At 43.0% G+C, this 27,908-nt stretch overlaps 1 protein-coding gene across 6 annotated transcripts in view; it reads right to left on the bottom strand.

Annotated features, from left to right (window-relative positions):
- Nucleotides 1–27,908, bottom strand: part of LOC111870818 (prickle planar cell polarity protein 3) — a 685,665-nt gene that overhangs the window by 63,909 nt on the left and 593,848 nt on the right. For all 6 annotated transcript variants that reach the window (XM_023863382.2, XM_033754008.1, XM_033754007.1 and 3 more), the window contains one exon: nucleotides 25,617–25,917. In XM_023863382.2, the coding sequence (XP_023719150.1) occupies nucleotides 25,617–25,917 (301 nt within the window). The remainder of the gene's footprint in view (nucleotides 1–25,616; nucleotides 25,918–27,908) is intronic.

The raw sequence follows: 27,908 nt of genomic DNA, 5'->3' as shown, positions 1-27,908 counted from the left end.
AGCTTCAGAGAAGCGAAAAGGGGTAAAAGTTGCCCTATTCTTAATTCAGGAACACGCCATGAATACGTACGGTGAATAGAGGTTTGGCTTCATGCATGAAGATGAGTAGCCATGTTCGCGCCAAGACCGCTTTGCCCTTGATTAAAGAGCCCTTGTACTCACTGGATAAGGGGCTGGGTGGGCCCTAGAGCCGGTCTGGACGCTGCCCTTGACAGAAATAAAATCCTGGGCTGGTAGGTGATTTAAGGTAAAGTAAATTGAACCAAATAAAAAACAATCAAAGGAAGAACAAAGAAAAAGACAAAGAAACAGACGAGAAAATTAGGGAAACGTGGAGGAACGAAGGAATTAAAAGATGAAACTAAACAGAAGAAAGAACACTAACCTATAAATACCAAATGCTGAAACAATTACAATTACTGTTCTGAAAGTAATACAAGAATATTTTTCAACTGGAGTTTGCGAAAGCCATGTCTACAGTGTTCTGATACACACAAGACGAGAGCTATTAACATACTTGAAGCACTGTTCGCATACTAGTGCCAATACATTGTTCGGTTTAAGTACACTGGCCGGTAATCGTTCCAGAGCCGTTGGTGGTATCTACTGATCTCAAGAACTGGTAGTCATTATTGCACATAATTTCTCTATTCAATGTCCATGTGAACCTCTTGAGCAAGTCGTTCACAGTTTATCAGTATCATCATAGTAACCGTCGGAGCGTCCAGTCACTAATAATCGAGCGTAAGATGGGAGTTAGCATAAAAAGCTATTAGAAAAATGGGATAAAATTGTTCCACATAATAGGCCTACCACAAAGAAAAAGTTAAACCTTGCTAAATTATGGGGAAATTGAAGACAGATCTCTTCTAAACATACTCACTCTCCACGTAGTGAATTTTACTGTTCTGAAGGATTATACTTACTCGTACTCATGAAGCTGAGTCCGTCTTGAGGAGCCGCCAATTCTGCAGCTACTCAAGAATTTACCAGCATTTTATGGAACCCGAAGGTTCATTACCGTGCTCACAAGAGCCCTCCACGGGTCCCTGTCCTGAGCCAGATCAACCCAATCCATACCATCCCATCCTGTCTCTCTAAGATCCATTTTAATATTGTCCATCCACCTACGCCTTGGTCTTCCCAGTGGTCTCTTTCCTTCTGGCTTTCCCACCAATATCCCATATGCATTCCTCGTCTCTTCCATTCGTGCTACATGCCCTGCCCACCACATCCTCTTTGACTTGATCATTCTAATTATACTTGGAGAAGAGTACAAGTTATGAAACTCCTCATTATGCAGTTTTCTCCAACCTCCTGTCACTTCATCTCTCTTCGGTTTTGAAGGATTATACCTCAGATATTTTAACTATGAGAGAACATAAACATGACAGGAAAGTGGGTGTGGAATTCAGAATAAAAGATATATCAAGAGGCACATACCGAGGAAAACCATTTACCATAGGTCTAACTAACCAACTTCATGGAATAAAATTAATGAGAATCCGACAGTCGCTCAGCTAATCATTAAATTATTAACCGTTTACAGAATTTTAAGGTTCATTAACATACCGATAAAAACTCGCCACTGAATAATAAATTGAGTCAGATGAATCCAGTCAACAGCCCCACATACTGCTGACTTCACATTCGCTCAAGTGGTCTCTTTACTTTAGGTTTCCTGCTCAAAATTTTGTACGAATTCTTCATATCCCCGTTCTTCGCCAATCTGATCCTCTCATGCGTGCTGCATGCACCGTCGACCTAATCCTGCTACAGGATAATACAATGGCAAATTAAATGTTTAACAAGCCGGTTTATGCCATTACATTACAAGCTGCTGGCTGACTATACCAGACTGCGCTGTCGTAAACAGTCTGTTGCACTGGTTCGCAACAGAGCATGAATGTCAGCCTGGGAGACGCCGATGAAGACATTAATTAGCACAGAAACGGACGGGCTTCTCTCAGATGACTCCTTGATGTGCCATTACACCTACACAGCCTGCACTATTACCATAAGCGTTTCGCCGGCTTTTAACAACGGCACTTTGGATATAGAAGGCTGTGGGGAAGACTACGGATACATTGGTGCTTGAGGAGGTTAGGGGGTTGGAAGGTGGTCGGGGGGACAACGATTCGGATTATTGCTATGGCAATTGTAATGAAGAGAAGAAGAGAGAAGGGGAGAATAAAAGGTAAAGGCATAAGGTACAACAAAAAGGGGCGCGTTTTAATGTCTTGGTGTTCATTCAGATTTTTTAAAAGCAAAAGTTTCTGAAGAGGGACGGTCTAGAAGTACAGCAGCTTCAAAGTTCCTTTGTTTCAGCTAATGTTGATGAAATTAGATTAAGTTCGTTCTTTGCATCTAAAGAGACACGACTTCACTTGGTAGCTGCTTTGTTCGTGTGTTATTTAACTGTTTCGTGTTCAGAGTTAAATGAACTTTACACTCAACCTTTCCTCTCAATTTGATTCATAAGACGAAGGGTCTAAGTACGTCTGCTCCACGGACCAGGGAACGTCATACCATGTGCTGGCAATATTACGGAAGGAAAGGCGCGTGCGCACTGGAGGGAAATTCGAACATACTTGTACATGCCTTTTCTACGCCGCGGCCTAGTAAACTGCTAAGTAATTTTCTAACGATGATGCAGAGGTCTACGTTACTGACGATAATGCACTCTCGTTACCGTATTAGACGGAATACATATAGCATATCATTACAACGACAAACGTCATTACGTAATAAGATCATTAACATATACCAAATCCCGCCGTAACGCCCCAAAACGTCATACTGCAAAGTCCTTCAGTCGCAAATCCGATGGTTAGCGACACGATGCGTTAGTGAATTAGCAGCCAGTAATTTCGATTATTTGTTAAGAGCAACTGTATCAAAATCTTTAATTAACAAAAATTAAACTATAAGTTTTCCTGTAATGTGGTAGCCGTACTTTTACTTTCCCTTATCGTAAGGAAAGTTTCGGTAAGTTGTGCAGATAGATGTATTTAATATTTATTATTATTATTANTGTGGGACCCTCAACGTCTCACAACCCTATGGGCCTCCACGGCCTGGTACAGGAATGGCTTTATTTTTTTTTATAATTATTATAATATACTGTGCCTAAAACATTAGTGTGTGTGTGTGTGTGTGTGTGTTATCATATCGTAATGTAGACTGTAACGCCATCATTGCAAATTTATTACATTTTATGTTAAACACAGGATGAGGAACAAGCATTACCATTCCAGAGGGTTCGCTGTATAAAGGGGACTTCCGTTTTGGGCAGGGCACAGATTATATAATAGTCTTTCTTCCTTCTTATTTTAATCTCCTTCTGCGCTCACTTCCAGTGTCTCTTATTTGTTCGTTATATCCTTTTCCCCCTTCCTTCTTCGCCCTCCTTTACGTCAAAACAGTTTAGACAGATATCGTTCAAAATAAGCCGTGATGTTATGTTCACTTGATTTCAGTGAATATTTTGATACGGGCCGAAATGGAGTACACGTGTGAACCATCAATTACATTTGTATTCAGTCTGTCAGTCTGTCTACGAGATAACGACAATCCGACAACGTTTCCTTGATTAGACTAATTATATGACATCTGTCTTCCTATTTTTGGTTTGGGCACTATTATATAAATCCTCCAAATGTTTGGACCAGTCCCAGCATCGGTACAGAACCTCACAGGATGACAAAAACAAAGAGAGACCAGCGGATAAATAAATGAGCGAACGTGTGGGAAAATTAGCACTACATGAGTTAACAAAAGGAACATTTCACAATAATAGTTCAGACCGTTTAATGCTTTACTGCTCAACGCTGAAGAAAAAATCGAGTTCCTGCCTCGTTTCAAAACTACAGCGAAGTGTCTATCTCTAAAGCGTTCGTATCTACACAGACAGTTACATGCCGAACTTTCGAAAGGCAGTACTTTCAGCAACAGGAGAAATCCCTTAGATTAAGACCAGCGTGTAATAACAGATACTCTTTTATTCACGTACCAGGTGGGTAGAGGCAGTACAAACATAGAATTCCGGTTGCTAAAAACCAGATTCTTTAAAACTAAACTAAATATAAAGATTGCTGCCGTCTGGAATACAAATCAGTGTAGTTTAGAAGATAGATACTGACATTTCGAAGTAACGCTGGTGAGGATCTACCAATCTATACTGCGTCTGATACCAGTCACCGTCGTGAGAACCCCAAACTCACAAAAATAAACATCAGTTTTTCGTGTTCTTCATTGTGGTTATAATCACGATGAAATAGTTTAAGCAGTAAAAAGGTTTAACAAGTTTGTGGCGGTGGTATATTGTACAATTATTCACTCTGTAAACGCTATCCACTGCTCTGTTTTGAAATAAGAACAAGATGATTGATAATGTTCCAAAAGTCAATAATTTCAGTATGAGACTGCAAATGAGGCTTCCCTAACGAGGAACTCAGATTACTTCACTGGATTCAGATTCATTCGTGACTGAAGACGGAGGACCTATTCGGACAACAAACATTTTAAGATTCATTATCGGTCTACAAAAGCTTGCCACTGGATCCTACCGTCAGACAACTGAATTAAGTTCATACCCCCCATGCCCTGTTTCTCTATGGCTCATTTTAAAGTTATCCTATCGTGTACCCCCTGAAGTTTGTGACCGCCATTATGTATGAACTTCTCATAGCCCATATATGTGCTACATGTCCAGGCCATCCCATTCTCCATCATGTTATCACCCCAATATGCTACTGTCTGGTGAAACTACAAGACACCCTCCACCCCCTTGTCTGAAATTTTTCTTCTGCGCATTCAAGGTTACTCTTGGCCTTGTTCGAAGTTACGTGACACTTGCTATACCTGTCTTCATCTTCCTGTTACCTCCTTTCTGTGTCTCTTTCAGGTCCAAACGTTCTCCCTAGCTCTCTCTACTCTCTTGAGTCTACATTCTTCCGTCCGAGTAAAAGTCCCTTTTTTAACGTACTGGTTGTTCAACTTGAAGAGGAATTCTTACTTGCTGTGGTCGAGTGGTCAGAGTTCCTGGATACAGATCCAGAGGTCCGGGTTCGATTCCCGACGCTACCAAATTTTCTGTGAAGTGGTGGGTCTGCAACGGGGTCCACTCAGCCTCGTGAGGATAACTGAAGAGTTATTTCAAGGAAATGGCGGATCCGGTTTAGAAAATCTAAATTAACGGCCGTGGGGATTCGTTGCACTGACCACGAGACATCCTCTATCTGCTAAAGTTGGCACCCAAATTTTCTGTGAAGTGGTGGGTCTGCAACGGGGTCCACTCAGCCTCGTGAGGATAACTGAAGAGTTATTTCAAGGAAATGGCGGATCCGGTTTAGAAAATCTAAATTAACGGGCCTGGGGATTCGTTGCACTGACCATGAGACATCCTCTATCCGCTAAAGTTGGCACTAACTTCGCTGACAAGCGGCGGTCGCTCGGCCGGTATATTTCACTTGCGGACTAAAAACGACGGAGTTACCGGTAGTCCTCAAATCATTCATTTTGATCTACTCTGAACATTACCAGGAAGAGTATCGGACTATACGGTGTCACATTCGCACAATGTCCTCCAAATGATCTAACATTTTAGAAGGTGGAGTGATTTATTTTTAGAATATCGTACTGTAGTTAATCTATACGGCTTGAGTAGAGCATCGAACTGCGCTCCCTCTACAAATAGACATCGATTGGATTCTCTCCAATGACGGCTGGTCATTGCACTGGTCACCTGTCACGAGCTGCTCTGCTAATTCAGCGTCTCAGAGTCTCAAATGAGTCAATTTATGCCAAGAAATGGATTCCTTTCGACATGAGACCAGTGGACCGGTCCACGGACACCAAAACATTTACTTCCTCATTCTCTTTCATGGGTTCCATACACTTACAAGCCTGGAATGAAATGATTCATGAAGCAAAAACAAATTTAAATTCCTGAACGCAATACAAATATCTGGGGTGATGAACAGTGGTATCTCCTGAAACATGACGCCACGCTCTGCTTCTTACCTGCTTCTCCTCCTGTTCGATCCTGAAGATGGAGGCAACACGTTAATCTCAAACGTTGGTAGAAATCTACTATGCTACAAAGCGCCGCATCTCAGAAGGCAGTAATTTTCATATGCACAACCGTAAAGGTAAAGGCAAAGCTAAAGTTGTCCCTGTGCTTAAAGCAGTATGCCATGAAGGAGTAAGGGGGAGGGGATGTATAGATCCACATTTTCTTGATCTCGGCACTAGTTGGAGATGAGTGGTCAGCTTCACGCCTCGGCCGCTTTACCCCTGGTGAAAGAGTCACCGGTACCCATTGGATAGGAGGTTGGGTGGGCTCCAGAGAAGGTCTGGACGACGTGGAGAAGAGAAAATTCTTGACCCTACCGGGACTCGAGCCCATACCTAGTGCATATACTGACTATACTGTCCCGGTTTACATATGCATAACCGCATGAATCTCAAATTTCACATCTTAATTGATGTAAAATAGAAACAAGCATATATTTTTATTTTTCCAAGCGCATAATTACGTGGCGGCCTTACGTTATTTTATAGGCAGGCAACTAGTTCTATATGCCTTGACTTCAAACTTGTTTGTGGAGGTGAGAGTGTATATCTTACATAACGAGGAAGACATTATAACTGCGACTCTTGCGCGGGGCGAGCATATACTCGTACATTCAAAGTAACCCCTCTCTACCAGACTCTGAAACCGAATGCTAAACCAATATGTCTTCCCCGTTCTTTGCTCCTCTTTTATTGTCTTGTGGGCCAACGAACCAAAAAATGAGACAAGCCCGTTGAGACACACACACTGACTAATGTATATCAAGTCTTGGGATGCAAAAAGGGTATACGTGGATTGTTCACGAAAAGAGATCCCAATGCCGCACAATTTGAGGAAGGTCTTAGACCGCAAAGGCCGCGCCATAGCTCAAGCGGTAGTCGCTGGCTTCCCACAGCGGTGGCCCGGGTTCGATCCCGGATCTGGTCAAGTGGGATTTGTGGTGGACAAAGTGGCGCTGGGGCAGGTTTCTTTCGAGTACTTCGGTTTCCCCTGCCAGTCTTCATTCCACCAATTGCTCCATAATCACCCTCACCTACCATCTGTGGCTGGTACAAGAGGCCAGAAGTGGCCGCAGTACAAGGGACTTAGTCCCACCCCACTAGCAATAAAAAAAAGACCGCAAAAGTAATTAGATCGTGGTTTTGAACCCAACTGGATTGTTACATGTTTGCACAAAGTGTGTGAAATAGATACGAAATGGGGATGTGGCGACCTTTTCCATCCGTCCACACGTCTTACGGGAAAGTCTAGACTGAGATGGCTGGAAAATGTACGGAATGATTTACGAAAGCTGAAACTGAAGAGACAGAGGCCAAAGGGAAATAACGGAGAGTAACAGACATCTGTCATAAAGGAGGCTAAGGTTCCTTCATTCATTCATCATTCATCAGTAATCTGTCAGACGACAGGTCCACAGTCTCCCCCAAAACAGTTCGTCCACTTAATGCGATCTTCTGTTTTTGGAAAGAGACTATCCAGGAAAAGTGATAATGTGGTAGTTTTTCCATTTGCTTTCCACATCGCAGTACAACAGCCGTTCAAACCACTCTGGTCACGCCTGTTGCTATAAGAACTTGAACCATCTCGAGCATCATTTGCTCTGTGCTTCAAGTCGCTGCTGATGACGCTGCTTCCGGCATCAGTTTTTGGTGTCTCTCTTCGTCTGATGCCTACCCTTTGACCTGTCCAGCAAGGGAGGCCCTGCCAGTAGCTACGCTACCGCTGGTATAGCTCTCAGGGTCCTTGGCATACTCAAACCCCCTCACCACGATAAGGTGGAGACACCAACGAGAGGGCTAAGGTTCCTACAGAACCAGAAATCGAGGAGTAAGGAAGTAAGGAAATCCGTGATTGTGTGGAAGTCACGGGAAGCCTATACAGCAGGCTGGCTCAACGGCAGCTGCACCCTTGATCTGGGCGTCAGCTATTCGTGACCTCAATCCTTCCAGGCAAACACCTGGATATCGCCGTGACAACTTCTCCCTACAGCCATTCCCATTTCACCTTTCGTAAACACAATTTCATTTCACGCTTAGTGACTGTGTTGTTAAGGAAGCATCTTCAAATAGCATGGACTTGCAAGCGGTAACATAGTTTGTTCAGGCACTAAGCTAAAAGCCAGAAGGTCATGGGTTCTATTCCCCGATGAGGTCATTGCAATTTTCAATTGACCTAATCCTTCCAGTAGCACTGTTGCCCTGGGGTCGACTCAGCCTCTAACAGAAATGAGTACCAGGAATCTTCCTGGGTATAAAGGGCGGCTGGGGCGTAAGGCGGAGAGCCTCACCGCCATCTGTGAGCCGACTGTATTAGATAATGTGGGAGCCTCGACGTCTCACAATCCTACAGTCCTCCACGGGCCTGTTACAGGGATAGCTGTACTTATGGAAAGTCAGTGAGTGAAGCCACTAGTTACGAACTACACGGCCAAATCGGCTGCTGTTGGGTTTATCACTGTCAGTTCAGTTTCCAGAACACCGCTGAGCTACAGACAATCGTAATGAGAACAAACGGCTCTTAATCTGCGAGTAAATAGATCGAGGCGTGAAACTGGTCTCACACCTAATGTAGCATCGCGATGGGCAATGCATGGAGCTTTACCTCCACACCCTAAACGCCTCCATGGCTTGCTGAATATATACAGGAGCACTTACCTTAAAACCACTTTGCATGTAACTAGATGCAGTGAAATTCTGCTGCAGCAATAAATATTTCTTGCAGGTTGTTAAAACCGGTTTCAAGAGGAGGTTGTTACTGTTCCCAGTGCTAGTTAGAACATTCTTATCCTCACTGTATAAGTATGTTCAAATGCGGTGGTGCAACGTAGTTCCGGTTTCTCTTGCCTCTGCAATTCCACGACAGAAGTTTCTGTCTTCTTCAAGTTCTGTTTTCTGCTGCGCACACAGTACTGTTCATGATTCGGTCACGTCCGATAGGAAGAAATAAGAGAAATTCATTGTGTATCAGTTCTTATGCCATAACTTTATGGATGGAGAACGTCAGTGAGTGGGTAGGCACCGTTCCTTTGCTTCCAGTGCATACTCGGGCGTACTCGAGTACAGGAGAACCGCTGTTTACGGTCAAGTAACGTACAATTCACATTTACGAACATTGCATGGACTAATAGATCGCGACTCCTAATTCATCTAAAGGACACAGAACCCCGAGCTTACGAACATTTTGTCAGCCTTATGCTCCGGCCGCACTTACCCTCAAGAATATTCCTGAACTTCTACGTGTTACTATTCCGTATATTTACTTATCAATTATTTGATGATGTTTTCAATAACTCACATTACATGTAGACCTACCCCCGCTGAATGAACCAGGAAGAATGCAGAAGGATGCAACTATGGCTTGATCATTGGTAATGTCTGGGGCGGAGACTGAGGAAAACCAGAAAAGCTCTTTTATGACAGCCGACCTCCAGCGTAGAGAATTGAACCCTTAACCTTTCAAATATGAAGCAAGAGAGGCAACCACTACACAGCAACGTTTGAATTGTGATTTTAAAAGTAAACATTTTCCATTTCGATGGTTTCTGAATATTATTATTTAATTTTCTGTTCATTAAACTATCCTCTGGGCTACATAACAATATGCCGGGATCTGATACACCTGTTTTTAGATTAAATATTAAAGTTCATATCCATGTGGTACACAAACACGCAGTTACAAATTTTGTCAGTGAACTATGCAATTAGTATTCAAATCCTGTTGCTCCCTTTGGAGCACTGGGCATCCGTGAAACGCGATTTCAATTTAGTTTCTTAACCTTGTCATCGAGGTAGGACTCCTTGGACGGGGGATGAGCACATCGCAAGGCCGCAACCTACACAGGACAACATAAACACTGAATGAACGCAGTGTACGTCCATGCCTCGAGTGGGATTCGAACCAACCATCTCAAGGTTTGGGAAGGCACCGACATTTCATGCCTGAAAGCGCGCGGCCACTGTGTTCACCAGTAAACTATAAAGACGGTCTCTACATGCGTCGAATTATAAATACTGATTTATATACAATATTCACGTTAGGAAAACAATTAATTTAAAATTTTCGAAACATCCAGTGGATTTCAGGATTATACAACGGCGTGTAAAGACCTGAGTATGCAATTCATTTTCATTCCGGTCTGAAATCGGCCTCTACAGAGTCATATCTGACCACCCCAGGCTAACGTCCTCCCTGGTGGAATTATAAAGCAACAAGTGGGGGTGCAGGCTCAGTGTCACAAATTATTTGCATATCCATATAACGGATTCATTTGTCTTCTTCTCATTTGGACTATAAATGAAAAAAAAAACCACAAAACGGTTTATTCTGAAACCAATTAGAAAATTAAAATTAATACGACTGAAGGATCAGGCGTTCGTCTGTATTTTTCTGTAGCTTCTTCAGCGATGTTTGCCACAGCTAAGAAGATTTAGGGTCGAATGAAGAGACGATAATACATAATGATCACAAAGACATTTTTAATACAGTTTAGTGCTAATTTTACTAATAAGTTAACTGACTTTTGGGCCAATCTGTATATTTAACAGATTTAAGGTAAAGGTAAATTTATCCCTGTGCTTAACTAATCACTAAGACACAAAGGCGTATGGAGGAGTACAGACATAGCTCCATGCATTCTTAACCTCAGTAACCTTACCCTGTGGGAAAGAACCCCGATACACATTGAACAGAAGGCTTGGTGATCCTCAGAGTCGATCTGGACACTGCAGAGGAGAAAAATATCTTTCTTGCTCCCGCCAGGAACTGAACTTCGATTCCTCGGTTGTCCAGCCCGTAACGTCGAATATATACCCACTGCGCTACCCTGGCCCTACTAAGAGGGTTTGCTGCTGAAGTAAGTTGAAAGTTTGTCTGCGAATACTGAGAGGCTTTGTTACACGTAAACATATACAAGTACATATTCTACTTTAAAGACTACAGCCACATCGTTTTGAAAATCTCAGTTAAATTATCCTTAATTGTATCAATTACTAACTTCAGTTCGGTTACCTTCTGTATGTATGTACATAACTTAAGATGAACTCGTTTGCAAGTTGCACAGAGTAGAAAACTCTCATGTACCACTTTCGAACCTTCAGAATCTGAGGTCACGCCTTGCTTCCGCGTGACATGCAAATATACACGTATGGATGGGATCTGTATCTGCGAAATACGGTTTACATTTGGATTATACAATTCCTCATTAATGAAATGGGTTATACATGGACAAGAGCGAAGAGATGATCATAGTTCGAATATGATCCCTTATTAAAATCAGATGAATTTTCGCGAGTGTAATATACGTCTACTGTACTAAATTTTGGGGGTTTAACAGTGGAGTGTTTAGTTGTGGGTTGTAACACCCTGTAGCCTTCTAAATCACTTCGACCCTGAATTATATAGCACACACTTCCAAGCGGTGGTATCCATCTATAAAGGTTCAGCCACACAGAGCGCTACGTACGCTATGTTCGCTATACGAACAGAAAAATATCTCCCTTTATTGGCAATGTGTCTGGCCACACAGAGCGCTACGCTATGTTCTCTATGTTATCTGTGTCGCAGAGTGTACACAGCGTACGTAGCGTACGTAGCGAACATAGCGTAGCGCTCTGTATGGCCGAACCTTAAGACTAAATAGTGACAGAACCCATACAGTCTCTCATCTCTGAGATTTGAGTTTCCACGGGGGTGAAGACTCGCATCGTGGTTTTCTGTGTTATGACACAGTGTAGTCTGGTAGATTATTCCCACACTTCTCCTACAGAACTTTACACTACCCCAACTTGGCCAACTTCTACTTGAAGGAGGTAGGATGTTGCTCGGAAACGTCGCTATCTGCCTATAAGACTACATACGATATCTGCCTACCACACTGCAAAAAGTCCTAACAAGACCGCAACATCAATGTATTTCTTCACTGGCGCTGATTGCTATCATGTAGTGCAAGGTAAAGTTCTCCTTGTGCCTCAATATCCGACCATAAAGGCACACGGAGAACATTAAGGCTCCGCGCATTCTACACCTCGACACTGAAAGGAGGCGAGCGGTCGGCGTCACGTGACGGTATCTTCACGCCCCAGGAAATGGCCTCGGGTGCCCAATGTACAGGACGCTGGGGCGATTCTCACACTCGGTTATGCGAACACAGCAAAGGCGAAGAGGAAAGTCGTAGCAGATTAGAAGTGGCAACACGACGGACTTGTATTCAGAAGGCACCCTGTTAGTTTCTCGATCAGATATCTGACTAGTGTGACTTATTTAAGGCAGTGTGTTCAGGTCTTCGTGGATAATAACCCTAGAAGAGTAGTTTCAAATGTGATAGTCCCCTAATTTGCAATCCAGCATTCCCAATACAAGTTTGTCTCATACTTGAATATCTCCATAGAACGAAGTCTGAAGCTGATGCCGCGTCGTTAAATAATCTACAATTAACCATATCCATCTTCACATCTAACCATCTAGCTAATGGTCCATCTAACGTGACGCCCATTCCGCATTAGGAACAAGTGTCTCGCACACAATTTCAATTGGTTCGCGTGTGACAATGTGACACGATCCTACAGGCCCTTGGCAATTGAAAAGTATTATCTGTGTATGTGATGGCTTCACCAGAGATACATATAAAAAAATCGGTGACTTTAGTCCGCAAGCGAACTATACCGACTGAGCGACCGCCGTCTGTCGGCGAATTTAGTGCCAACTTTAGCGGATAGAGGGTGTCGCGTGGTCAGCGCAACGAATCCCCACAACCCTTAATTTCGGTTTTCTAGACCGGAGAAATACATATACAATTAACTTAAAACTTCTTGGAAACGCTCTTAATATTAAAAAAGTTAGTCATAATTTCATTCATCCACTCATTTGGGCTAAAACCTTGTACTGATCAGTCCTTAAACGCGTTTACCCATCCGCCTAGACTGAAAAAATGTAATTTATCGGGATTGTTATAACAATACGGGTAGTGGTGTGACAGAAATGATAAGTGTGGAACAGAGGGCTTCACAGACACATCTGATAAATAGATATTATGCATATCTCATTTTAATTTCATTTCAACTTCTTCTGTTCATGTCACTGAGAGAGCTGATTCTCAGAATATCAAGAGAAAGACCGGCATATCAATCGACATATGAATCATTAAAATGGCGGCACGTAAGCTAATGACGCGAAGGACAGGCATCAGGACATAACGAATGTAAAATGGAATAATCCAGTGATGACGTCGAGCGAGGGGAATCCAGTATCCATGAAATATTACTCCTGCGCTCAAAACATCACGAGAGATCAATATGACAGCTCTGGAGCGTGTAGCACCGACTGCAAGGATCCGTGACAGTGTAGAGAAGATTGAGGAAGGGCTGGGCTCACTAGCGCGTGCATTTGGGACACTCACAGCGGCTTTCTGAGATGTGACGCGGTGTAGTTTGGTAGAGGTAACAACGTTTATTTTTTACAAAAATTATCTGAGACTTTTTCCAACCATACATTTCTAGCAGTACATTCACGCATTGTTAGTATTTGGTGAGTGTAGCGCAGCTGTTTGAGGCACTATGCTACAAGCCTGAAGGTCGCGGGTTCGATTCGCGGTGTCGTTGGATTTTTTAGTTGACCTAATCCTTCCAGCCGCACTATGGCCCTGGTGTCGACTCAGCCTCTAACAGAAATGAGTACCAGGATTCGTGTAAAGTGTGGTTGGCGTGTAAGGGTGACAACCTCACCGCCATCTGAAATAAAGTTTGTATCTTACAGTGTATATAACACGCAGTTTTGAGATAAAGCGTAACATGAAGTCTCACTGTGAGACCAGGGGGGCACATCGGCTGAATAGTATCAGAAACTCTGCATTAATGAAACTACACAAAACCTTTCTTTATGTGAGTAAATTATATTTCCAATTATTTTGGGGCCATGATCATTTGGACACGAAGTCAGAGCCATAATCAAGTAATCTGTGACTTCATAGCTTATTGTTCAGAATTTATATTTGTTCCGCCGTTGATCTATTTTTATGCCCAGAACAGTACAGTATGGTGCGGTAGGTGGCCCACGCGCTCCTAGTAACCGCATGCCTGCTGGCTGCAGGGAGGGAGACTAATTAATTGAAAGCGATCAATCTAAATCTCAAAAGTCACAGTCAGAACCAAAATGTGGCGCCAATGGTCACAATACGATGTTCCATTGTGAAATGCTATTCATGGCCACAGCTGGAGATCTGGTGGTCAGTGAAGACCACCTTGAATACCGGGAACCATGTCCTAGGTCCTCACCGCGGTGGAGATTCATATTGTCATCTACGCACTTCTATAATGACGCTGTAGGCAGTAAGTTCCTCCGAAACGTCGGCAGCAATCTATCAGAATATATGATTCTTCAGACGGAGGCAGTATGTTCCTCCAAGATGTTAGTACACGCCTACCACACTGTACGGTACCCATATCACAATATGAGCTACAGAAGTGACCAGCTGACGACCAGTAATAAGTCTAAGGAGCAGGGGGCGAGTGCGTGGTTCCGCATACGTAACTTCCGTTCTTCACTAGTGCTTACTACGGTGGCCTGCTTTAACGTATTTCCTGTCGTTACTTGACGTGTAAGACATCTCCAAAGTTACAAATCGCGCGTGAACCATACGAACCCTCAGCTAATATTCGTCATGACTACTCCCGCCATTTTGACATGTAACCTTCATTAGTGCAGAATAATTAATGGGCGCTGGGGAAGGGCAAGAGCTAAACACGATGCATCGAAGTCATCATTAGAAAATTCGGAAAGAAGATCTGGGGGGGGGGGGGGGACGAAGAGGAGAAGACTGCATAATGAGGATAAATCAGAACATTATTAGCATGAGGTGCGAGACGCATATAGACACAGGCGTATACAAAGTTTTGATCCGAAAACCAGAAGCAAACCGATCACTAGAAAGACTTGGACAAAGACAGGGATGATATTATTAAAATGGATTTTAAAGAAATAGGATGCGAGTGTCTGGACTGGATTCGTCTGGATCAGGATAGGGACCGGTGGAAGGCTCTTGTGAACACAGTAATGAATCTTTGGTTTACATAAAAGACGAGGAATTTCTTCAGTAACAGAGTGACTACTCGGGGGTTCTCCTACGCACAACCTACAACACGATCCAGTGTCTGGACAATTAGAATCACTGGGGTCTCATGTTGAGAACAAAAATGAATAGTAAACAGATACTGGATAGACCGTCCGAACAGACTGTTTCAGAAGAGTCGTAACTAATTTACAAGAAAGGACAGCGCCATAGCTCGAGCGGTTAGTCGCTGGCTTCCCACAGCGGCGGCCCGGGTTTGATCCCGGGTCTGCCCAAGTGGGATTTGTGGTGAACAAAGTGACGTTGGGGCAGGTTTTTTCCGAGTACTTCGGTTTCCCCTGCCAATCTTCATTCCACCAATTGCTCCACAATCACCCTCACCTATCATCTGGGGCTGGTACAATAGGCCAGAAGTGGCCGCAGTACAAGGGACTTAGTCCCACCCAACTAGCAATAAAAAAAAATACAAGAAAGAAGCAGATTAAACAATTCACAACAGCTGAACGAACATGAAGAGGTAACAGCATGGCTCAGAAATGTTGCAGGTGACTGTGTGTAGACAGCGAAACCGCGATGTTCAATCGGAGATCGGAGAATAAAATTAGAAACGATCTAAGAGAAACAGAAGGAAAGGCGTGGACTGGATTCAAGAAGCTCAGAACAGGATCCAGTGGCGAGCTCACGTGAACACGTTATGAACCTCTGCATTCAATCAAAGGTAAGGAATGTCTTTATTGGGCCGCTATCGGGTTCGCAAGAAGCGTCCTGCTCCATGGAGTTTGTTACTGATAAGAAGAACGAGATAACAGTTACAGATAATGCCGTAATTAAGTAAGTACCACAACATGAAGACATGTGTGGAAGTAGAGATGTAACTCAGCGCATTATTAAATCGGAAATAAATTGGAGTGAATAGCCAGCTTCACGACACGGCTGCTTTACCCCCAAAGAAAAAGCATCCGATGCCTACTGGATAAGAGGCTAGTTGGGCCCCGAAGTTGGCCCGGAAGCTATGGAGTACAGAAAAACTCTTGACCCTACCAGAAATCGAACGCCGTCTAGCACGTATCCTAGACGAAGAAAATGAGGTAAAATTTAATTACACATGACAAGTTATTTAATGGCACTGTACTGTTACGTATTTTGGATGTGACTATAGACGGGCTTTTGGATTGGATGAGTGGAGTTATCATCACCTTATACACACCACTCAAAATTTAATTAATTATAATTAATTAAATTTTGAGTGGTGTGTATAAGGTGATGATAACTCCACTCATCCAATCCAAAAGCCCGTGAACTGTCAAGTGTGTAGATCAGCGTTAATGCTATAATTATAGCATTACCGCTGATCTACACACTTGACAGTTCACGGTTATACACACATTAGTGTGCTCAGGTTTCACTAGTCATATCGTAGCAACGGGTTTAAAAGTCTCACTACAACTGCAACACACATGAAGTCTTCTTTTCACAGCCTAATTCCTTTCTTGCCATCTCTTCTCAACCATCTTCGACTGCAGACACTCTAGAGACTCCCTCAGTTCCCTCGCTGCATAGCCTCTGGGCGGACTCGCAGAAACACACCGTTTCCATAATTATCCCAACAATTCCTCTATTGTTACAGAGAAGTGCCTACCTCGCCGTTATATAGAAACGGCAGTCACTTCTGTACGGGAATCTGTGAAGAGAGGACCTGAGGGTGTGAAGTTGAAGAATCTCCACTGTTAGAAGCCGTTACCAGCTAATGGCTGGTGAAGACACAGCAAAGAACCAAATGTTTAGATGTTATAACACTCTGTATACAGTAACACATCTATCAGTAAACGAATATGTTTTTTTATTGCTAGTGGGGTGGGACTGAGTCCCTTGTACCGCGGCCACTTCTGGCCTATTGTACCAGCCCCAAGTGATAGGTGAAGGTGATTGTGGAGCAATTGGTGGAATGAAGATTGGCAGGGGAAACCGAAGTACTCGGAGAAAACCTTCCCCAGCGCCATTTTTTCCACCACAAATCCCACTTGACCAGACACGGGATCGAATCCGGCCAGCCGCGGTGGGAAGCCCGAGACTAACCGCTTGAGCTATGGCGCGGCCTCAAAGAGATGGTTACTGAGCTGCTTAAACAAGTTCCTACGGTATTCTTATGGAACTGGGAGCTGCGTTACAACGCCCAGCAAGCCCGATATTGGTCCCAACCGTGCCGAGTTCTCTCGCATGGTCTCTGTTCAGTTAAGGTTTTCAGGCTAAAATTCTGCACACATTTATGACTTCAAAAATGGGTGCAACGTATCCTTTTCCTCACAATCTTTGATTTAGTCACCGTAACATTATTAAGATCAGGTTACAACTTATTAAGCTCCCGATATATAACCTCCCCAGTTCTTCGTCATGTCCTTTCGTTTTGGTTAAAAAAGATTAGACCTACAGTCTTCCAGCAAATTTTGATGATGGCAGTAAGTATCTGTCTCTCTTCCCCAGTAAACGCATACTGAACTGAACACTCGCAACTTTACTTGCAGAAATAAAAAAGGAACACGATGGTCCTGTCTGTGTCAAATTAATTTACCGAATGAGATATCAAGGCTTACCGAACAAATTATCAGAATTCATAATACTGTAATGGTATATTCCCGTTCTGGTTAAACATCGCTCTTGTTTCGAGATAAGGAAACATGCGATTACATGCTGCACTCACATGCAAATTAAGATGTAATGCTTGAAATGTCATTTTCGTTCATTAACAACAAAATGCTACTCAAGAGAGTAGATTTGCTCTCAGGTTGACAGCATTTCTCCGCTGATAGATAGATTCAGAGATAATGTTAAGGTGTCATGTCCGAAAGAGCCATCTATAGACAGCCGAGCCAATTATGTTACATAATAGAAACATCAAAGTGGAGGACAACCTCAGCATCTAGCTGCAGCTAAACATTAACCAGAGCCGTCGCTGTGGTGCCAGGGACTGGCGACTGACAGACTAATCGTGACTCCTTGTTTGGAACAAACAGATGTAAACAAGAAGTTCTGGAAAGAGTGCAAGAGGCAAATTCTCCCTTAATCCCTTCATGCATTCACAGGATTTCATATAAAGCAGGCGTAGAAGATATACTGCATACATAAGGTAAAGTTGTACCTGTGCTTAACTAATTAAGTACTAGACCGTAAAGGCGTATAGGGGAATGGATGTTCAGATCCACGGTTTCTTATCATCGGTACTAATTGGAAGTGAGTGGTCAGCTTCAAGCCCTACTCGAGGGGTCGGGGTTCCAGTTCTGGTATGGCCAAGAATTTTCTCTTCTCCACCTATCCAATCGGTAGTAAAGCGGCTGGGGGTGAAGCTGACCACTCACCTCCACTCAGAGCCGAGGTCAAGAAAATGTGGGTCTATACATCAACTTCCCTATTGATTGATTGATCAGTAATCTGTCAGATGACAGGTCCACAGTCTCTTCCAAAACAGTTCCTCCACTTAATGTGATCTTCTGTTTTTGGAAAGAGACTATCCAGGAAAAGTGATAATGTGGTAGTTTTTCCATTTGCCTTCCACATCGCAGTACAACAGCCATTCAAACCACTCTGGTCACGCCTGTTGCTATACGAACTTGAACCATCTCGAGCATCATTTGTTCTGTGCTTCAAGTCGCTGCTGATGACGCTGCTTCCGGCATCAGTTTTTGGTTTTTGGTGTCTCTCTTCGTCTGATGCCTACCCTTTGACCTGTCCAGCAAGGGAGGCCCTGCCAGTAGCTACGCTACCGCTGGTATAGCTCTCAGGGTCCTTGGCATACTCAAACCCCCTCACCACGATAAGGTGGAGACACCAATGAGGGGGTAACTCCCCTATATGCCGATATGAAATAAAACTAAATTCATCGGACATTAAATGTAGACAATATACGAGTATATTAGTGTCAAAATGCGATCAGTGATTTCGGAAGCGAAGCAAGAAGATGGGAGTTGCGCGTTTATTTCAAACGCTTCATGAATAATGACTTTGTACCAGAGGCAGATAAAACATTTGCGTGGTTCGAGCTGTAATGGACTCGAATAAGAGCATGGCCACGAAATTAATCAACTGCAGAGTGGGGCTGGTGAACCAGCTTAACATGAGTGACGTACTGAAGATACGCAGAAGGATCGGAGCGGAAAATTAGCCTCTGGCTGGCCATACAAACGGACTGCCTTCATCAGGTGCAACCGGTAGCCTAGTCACAAACCACATAAAGGAGGTGGGATTCATTAGCATGTTGATAAGTAAGAGCTGATGCGAAGGCTGGTATGCGGGGCTGAACTACAGTTTTATGATATATACTACTGAAGAACTACTCCTCCCTTCCGCACCAATATTTTCACGTCTACCTCACAGGGCGTCCACAAAATTATTACTCTAGGGAGATTAGGAACAAAAAATATTACCGATTATCATGGTAGTTTACAATTAAACGAACTTCTTGATTAGGCCCGATAGTGGCCGGTGAACCACGTGGCCTCCACACACCAAAAGAATACAAAAAAAAAATATATATAACTTTTGATTTATGGCTTATTGGGCTATATATATATTACGAGTCTTCAAGTAATCAGGATATGTACGGTCGAATAGTAAAATTAATGCGAATGAGTTTATAATAAGGTTGAAAAATTAAACGTGGCTTATATCAAGATACCATTCCAGCATTTCTTTGGAGAAAATGGGGAAATCCATGATATTCCCCACTTAGGGGAGCTGGGTACGTCATTAAATATCATACAGACTGTAGTTCAACGGATTAACGTTATGAATACAAAAAGCACTGAATTCCATTTAGTGAAGTTATGTTGCTTTTCAACTGCTCTAAAGATGGAGGTGCTACGTTCCTCCGAAACGTCGGCCAAAACGAAGAATACACGGTGCCTAAACCCAGAAGACGACTTTCTTCATTGTCATCGCCGTGAAAACCTCAAAACTTACTTATGTTGCTTTGTTCGTAATTACTAAACAAAGTCCCTATATGTAAGACACATTTGGGGGATAACCATTCGTCTCACATTTGAGTAAATATGCATTTCAACTAAGTCCAATTAAAAAAAATGTAGTAGCAATTCATACCATACGAATTATTGTATTTCTTCCCCCACTCAAGAATGTCTAGAAGATACTCTGCAACAATGTCTTTTCATTCCAAAAGGATCAGTTAAAACAACTGAAAGTGCATAGGATGTATTCATTTATCCCACCACATATAATTACATGTTACAAAAATTCGGCTAAAACAGAATCACTGAAGCAACAAATAATGAACAGCTGCTGGGTCACTGTTATGGAANCCATGGTATGTCTCCAACGCAACTCTCCACACCGATCTCGGTATATCTCCCGTACAAGACGTCATCCAACAAAAAAGCAACAGACATCACAACAAAATCATAACTCACAAAAATCCACTTCTAAAGACGCTATCGACAAGAGAAGTCAACAGACGACTGAAACGAAACTGGCCAATTGACCTGATTTGAATTCCTGAGGATTCGCCCCTGGACACCTCCTCATCATGTCATCTCAACACCCATAATATTAGCCTACAGAATGTATATTCTGATTGCTGATTAAACAAAAAAAAATTGAGTAAATATGCATTTCAACTAAGTCCAATTAAAAAAAATGTAGTAGCAATTCATACCATACGAATTATTGTATTTCTTCCCCCACTCAAGAATGTCTAGAAGATACTCTGCAACAATGTCTTTTCATTCCAAAAGGATCAGTTAAAACAACTGAAAGTGCATAGGATGTATTCATTTATCCCACCACATATAATTACATGTTACAAAAATTCGGCTAAAACAGAATCACTGAAGCAACAAATAATGAACAGCTGCTGGGTCACTGTTATGGAAAAAAAAATCCTAGTAAAGTGAATGGAAGATTGCCTCAAAGCTTCTGGGAAATACCCACATGTACGAAAAAATATTCCTTTGTTATTACAGAGCAATCAGTCTGGGAGCGCAGCTTGATTTATACCAATTCAATTCTAATGCAAGTCCTCGAACAGAACATAATCAGGCGCCCAGTACGATGAAGCTAACTGAATTAATTTGATCCACAACCCAACAATTACAAGCGTGATTCCATAACAAATGTGCATCCATGCTACTGCTTCTAAAAGAAGAAAATTATCATCCATAACGACTAAAGCACTATCCATCACACCTTAAATATGATTACACACTACCTCAACAGTATTACGGTTACCTAACTGAAAATGCTCGCTGCCGGAAAGATATAACGCTGTATTCTTACTACAGAAAAGCATGGAAAAACGCAATCGCCTCTACAGAAGTCTCCGTTCCCATCTCACAGGATCATATTGTTGACACGGCTGCTGAAAGGCCGAATAATGGAACCGGAGCGGACGTCCACGGCTGAGCAACGGCTAGGTAATCACGTTCCCGCCGCAACGAACAGTAACGAACGAGTCGTTGCTAGGTAGCAAGTCAGTAACAACAGATGAAAGGACGAAGTGGAGATCTATATTAGGTCGGCATGGAAGTTTGTTCAGTCCAAGAGATTTCAGTTGCGGGAGATTCTTCATAGAGCATTTTCCAGACAGGAGTCGTAATTCATTCAGAATGAGTTCAATGTGTGAGCTCTCGTAACTAACTGTAACTGGAAACAAATGCCAATCGATCTATTCACCTAATCCAGAACCCATTGTTATTCGTCGCGACAGCCCCTTATACTTGACGATATTATCACCGGTACGATTAAAGCTCGACTGCGTTCCCATATATCACATATGTCTACCCCTTGGTTATTTAAATAGCCTCCCCGTGAGGATGGTCGTAGCAGGTGATTACGCTCTTTAGCATCGAACGAAATACAGCAGGGTTGTGAATGCTGAACCGCAAGAAATAAGGAAAGAAAGTGATGTAGATTATTTGAAGGTACTGCTTGTAAGTCTCAATCAAGAGGTTCCGTCTGTAACCGCTCACTTCCTTTTTGCCCTTTTCGTTGTGCGCCACTCCACCACCGCTCACTTCTTTGGGTTCTTTACTTTAATCAGTAGAGCTGGGTTCCTATCCCAGGGTCTTATAAGGGTCTGGCTCGGACAGGGCAGGAAGAACACTTCACTACAATCACCCACCTTCGACGGTTGCACTTAGTAGTCCTTTAATCCCTTCCAGCTTTCTGCATATCAACTGAATTTATTAATACTATTGATTTGAACTGTACTTATACTATTCTACGGAAGGGCCGTAGTGGTAAATTTAGTGTCCGACTTTGCCGAAAGTAGTGTCAAGACTTTTCGAGGTGGAATGCTTCTCTCTCTGAAACCTGAGGTCCACGAACCCCAGACTCCAAGAGAAATCCACTCCTCCACTTCTACCATTGGTTAATTTTCCAAACTAGGAGGTTCCCTAAATTTTGAATTCCCAATCATGTTGCTCTGCTATGTGATTCTGGCAGATGCTGACCTGACGCTAAGGATGACAGCCCCTTGATGCATTACAGTCAGGGTGTGAGGCTCCGGCCGTCCCACTTCTAAGTTATCGCTGTCCCAAGCTGTCAGCTCTCATTTTCTCAAAGCCTTTCCGACGTTGCTGAAACTGCCAGAATTCCAGGAAAGTACCAGATGTTACTTCCTGTTCACATAGCAAAACTTGAACTATGTCCCTTCCGCGTGTAAGAGCTGGCTATCTGCCGGATCTCTTTGTTTGTAATTTAGTAATCTTAATCTAATACATGTTTAATTTATGCACAAGAGTTCTCCAATCAAATGAACGGTTACACGTCCTGCGCCAAAATGTGAGTTGAAACTTAGGTTAAAAAAAAATCGAGGAGTATAATAATCGATTATTTTATCTGTGTGGATATTAGTGAAATATTTTGTCATAATATCAGATTTTCTCAATTAACTACAATGAGTAACGTACTGTGGCGTGTACACCCAATGCTACGCAACGACTCGGTAAACATATTCCGCGGCAACGAATACGTAAGCAACAATCTAGTAACTTCCATTGCTATGCAACAGCGCTGTAAACACGTCTTCCCAAATATAGAGAGGCTGTTTTCTGGATGGTCCGTGCAAAGTGACATAAAGAAGAGTTCAGTTGAGGCCATTCAGTGAATTAAAGAGTCGAGTTTCGGGATCACAGCCAGCACAACAATGGCAAGAAAGAATTAGGCTGTGAAAAAAAGACTTCATGTGTGATTTGAAGTGATAGTGAGACTGTTATAAATCCGTTGCCAGGGTACGACTAGTGAAGACTGTAATGGTGAACTGTAAAGTGTGTAGATCAGCGATAGCGCTGTATTGACTGTAGTTCCGAGTTGTGTGAATAAGGTGTCAGTAAATCCAGTCATCCAATCACTCGTTTTATAAGTCACGCGCAAACCCTACACATGACAGTACATACAAGAGCAGTTTACTCTACAGAAAGAAATGTTTCTTCCTCGTAATGCAAGTTAAAATAGGCCTTTAACTCTCTGTTCATTACCCGTCTATCCCAGAACAACATAACTTAATGGAATCAGAATCTCATCTAATACTTTAAGCGTAGCAGTCAGGATATCTAATCCTATCTAATCCGCCATAATGAGTTCTAAAACTAAATATGCCGAAAAAATTCTAACCGAACCTAGCTTATCCTCTCGTATTAGCTACAATCTGTGCTAATCTGTACTAATTCATACAGGGTATTATACAACACTACATCTGAGGGTCTCACATAGCGGTGACTGTGAGGTCTGACAAAAAGAAACATGCAATAACCACGCTGCAATTGCGCATGGCTTATTCTTCGAGCCTGACAATGGAAGCGTGACAGTTCTGCGAATTTTGGTCGAATTTTACCGAACTACAACCCAGAATATTGTACTCTTCAAGTAAATATGCAGATTGCCAAATATCTACAGTACGAAGAAACTGTTACCAACAGGATTGTTACTCACTAAATCTCTCGTTAACATGTGCATTCTCTTCTCGCACAATCTAAGTACGTACCCTCCGAGTAAAAGAGTGTTACTACTTAATATAAGGCTGGCGAGTCTCGTCCAAAGAATCCGTCCATGTGCACAACTTTGAAACACGGTGATATTTTTATTGCGATGACTTGTTATGCAAATACGGGAGGATGTTATTAAAATATTCTTAAACAATTGGAATGGAAGGGCGTGGACTAAATTCATAGGGCTCGGGTCAGGGACTAGTTTCAATACAATAACCAATCTTCGGGTTCCACAAAATACCAAGGATTTCTTGAATAGCATAACAAATATCAGCTTCCAAGGACAGATTATGCTCCCAGGAGCTGGAGAATCTGTTCAGTCTGGGACTTATACGTTTAATGTAGAATAATGTAGACCTCTGTGGTCTAGTGGTCAGAGTTCCTGGCTACAGATCCAGAGGTCCGGGTTCGATTCCCGGCGCTACCAGATTTTTTCTGAGACGTAGTGGGTCTGGAACGGGGTCCATTCAGCCTCGTGAATAAAAATGAGGAGCTCTTTCAAGGAAATAGAAATCTGATATTAACGGCCGTGGAGATCCGTTGCGCTGACCACGCGGCACCCTCTATCCAGTAAAGTTGGCACTAACTTCGCCGACAAGCAGCAGTCGCTCGGTCGGTACAGTTCGCTTCCGGACTAAAATCACAGATGTGACAGAATATGACACAACACATGCGGCAAGTCTCCATTCTGCAATTTGTGACAGGCCTACAACTAAAATGAAAAGGCGCAAAAATTGAGAACGTGTTCTTAAATACACCGTTAACACCTGAGTGACTTCATCTAATCCCTCTTATTCATTCATCTCCGTTTTTCTCAGAGGGATATTCTGCAGGTGACGGGAGCTGTAACTGCTCGAACACCACAGGCTCGAGGAACTGTGTCTCGCTCGCTAACCTAAGCCCAGACCGTATTCCTGTATTGTGCACGGTTTATTCTGCACCTTCTTTATGCATCAGCTGATACTGCAAAAGACTACCTACTGTTCTTACCAAAGTGGGTTATACGAAGCGTGGAAATGTCTGTTGATGTGTCATCTGTACATAAGCAGTTTCGGCTTGTGTCGTGCTGTTTCCATGGTAACAAAATGTAAAACTGTTCTCTATTATGTAAGATTTGAGGCTTTCACGGCGGTGGCTATGAAGAAAGCAGTCTTCTGGGATTTATCACCGTGTATATGTGGTGTTAACGGACGTTTCGGAGGAACGTATCGCCTCCATCTTCAGGATAGAAGGAAAAATATAAGAAATCCGCAAGCGAAGAGACCGTGAGAACCGGTAAAAGCAGACTGGTGTTGGAAATATACACAGCTATGTGAGAGCAGTGAAGGAAGGGGGGAAGGGGGAGGAGCTGGGACAAGCAAGGTTTTGTGTTGGGGGAGTGAAAGGCAAGGTTTAAAGGCTGGGCACTAACACTTAAGCTGGGGGGCTGAAGGTTGTTACGTTCTCTATTAGTTATGACAGCAATGAATACAGAGAAAATCCCTACCTGATCCGGACGCAGACCTGGTGGCACCCACGTGTACTCCTCCAAGGCACATCCCGAATCGTCATCGGATTGCGAGTGTCGGTGGGGGTCAGTAGATTGTCCGTACTGGACTCCCTTGCCGAGAAGTTTGTCTGTCGGGTCTAAGAGACCAAGAGCGACTCCCGTTGCACTGCCACCCCCGCCGCCAGACGTTGGGGGCAGAGACGGAGGAGGACCGGCGCCCTGACCCAGAGGATTACCAGTGGCCGCCATACCTCCACTGTGCTCCTCACGAGGACACTTGCAATTCCGGCAAACTTTCCTGCAACAGAACAGAAATAGATTGCTTATTTAAGCACCCGGTAACATGACTGGAAGGGGGATCAGCTATCAGGGTTAAATGGGCACACGGGTACGTTTATGTCTGTAGGTGTGATGTTGAAACCAGGCAAACACAAACTCCACCAGGCGTATGAAAAGTGAAGAGATGCATTCGAATTGTTTTTACTGCTGCTGCTGCTGATGATGATGATAACAGGTCTAATAATGATTTGTCTTTCGAGTAATGATCTCAACTGCCATGGGCAAGGGTGTTGGAGTTATAAAAACTAAGGAACAAAACCGGAAACTAATTACAGTTTCGATTTTATTGGCTTCCTGTGGAACTGGCGAGAAATATTCTGGTCTCCAGCCAGAAGTTACGCACCAGTACCGCAGAGTAAACAAGAGAGGTAGTCACAAGGGTTAGTATTAGCAGATTCACTGCGCATGTTTTTGAATATTCATGAATTCTGTCAGCCATTGTGCATAGCAATAAATGCACGTATAATACTGCATTAATAGCATTTACAGAGCTTGTGTTTCAAATTCTCTTCGAATCCTGCGGTTAAACTGTCCACTTATCATAGGCTGTCGGACAATAGGGATACATTTTCGGTGAGCTATATCAACCTAACAAAAGCAGGTGGCTGCAACGACAATGTACACTGCGCATGGACAGCTTCTCTCTCCTCAACTTTCTGGTTGGCGGTACAATTTGAACTGCCGTACATGACTGCGTATAGAGTGAATGTGGCCAAACTTGTCGTTCTGCAGAGAACGTCGCGGTAAGGTGGGTAACAATCTGCTTTATATTCGGGAGGTACTCGTTTCGAATCACGGACAAAAGGCCGCCTATCGTGTCTTGAGTTTTTCATGGTTTTTCTTAGCTCCTCCAAGTGAATTCCGGAAGAGAACCTCCATTACGTCACGACCGCATCATCCTAAGCATTTAAAATTAATTATTTAACATCCCGCTACTTAGAACTTCACAGTATAAACGCTGATAGTTATTTAATTCATGACTAAGTTCATGAATTAAATAATTACGCTAGTTAACCCCCTAAATAGCTCCCTAAGAATCTAACTAAATTTTCCTCTTTCAAATTCTACAGATTTCAGAGACTCACGATTGTTCAGATTCAAAACTAATTACGAAATTCGATGCTTTATAAATATTTGGTAGGATTTCCTAGGCAGGATATCAGACCACTGCAATGTCCCTACTTACACAGAAACAGGCCGATGTTCAAATACACCTCAAACGGGATTCAAATAGAGATCCCAGCGTTCTCGCGTTACAAGATCGTACGCTCCTTTCATTGCCCGACGCCATGGTCACCAGCTTTCCTATTAACTACTACAAGTTAGCTCACTAATTGTTACCAGACGATAAACCGATCTCATCACCTAACATCCAACACAAAACTGGACTTAGCAGCCCAGCCCCCGAAATTGCTGCCTCGGGAGTCATATCCATTCTTATCAACAGGTTGCCACTAAACTAATACCGGTATAATTAATTACTAATTAGTATTAATAATATTAGTAATGGACCTCAGGCTCAGTCGGTATAGTGAAGGGATACAGGCTGGATGGACGGGGTTCGGATCCAGAACGGCTCTCGTGTCCACCAAGCATCCTATCCAATTGGGACTCTTTCCCCTGGGGCAAAGCGGCCGCATCGTGAAGGTGACCATTCGCCTTCACCCAGCACTGAGGTAAAAAATGGTGGAGCTATACTTCAACTGCCCCACACATCTTCACGGCGTGCTACTTAAATCAATTAAGCATAGGGAAAAGTTCACCTTTAACATTTACCTCAGGGTAAACACAGACCACTAGAAACTAAAATTTTAGTCTAACCTTTAAAAGTAAAAAAGTAAAGTAAAGGTATCCCTGTAACCGGCCGTGGAGGCCCATAGGGTTGTGAGATGTTGAGGTTCCCACATTTTCTAGATAATCGGCTCATAGATGGCGGTCAGGTTGTCAGCC

The sequence above is a fragment of the Cryptotermes secundus genome, unplaced genomic scaffold (assembly GCF_002891405.2).
Source record: "Cryptotermes secundus unplaced genomic scaffold, Csec_1.0 scaffold499, whole genome shotgun sequence".
NCBI lineage: Eukaryota > Metazoa > Arthropoda > Insecta > Blattodea > Kalotermitidae > Cryptotermes > Cryptotermes secundus.
The sequence above is the reverse complement of the archived record's forward strand: the minus strand, read 5'-3'. Positions and strand labels throughout refer to the sequence as shown.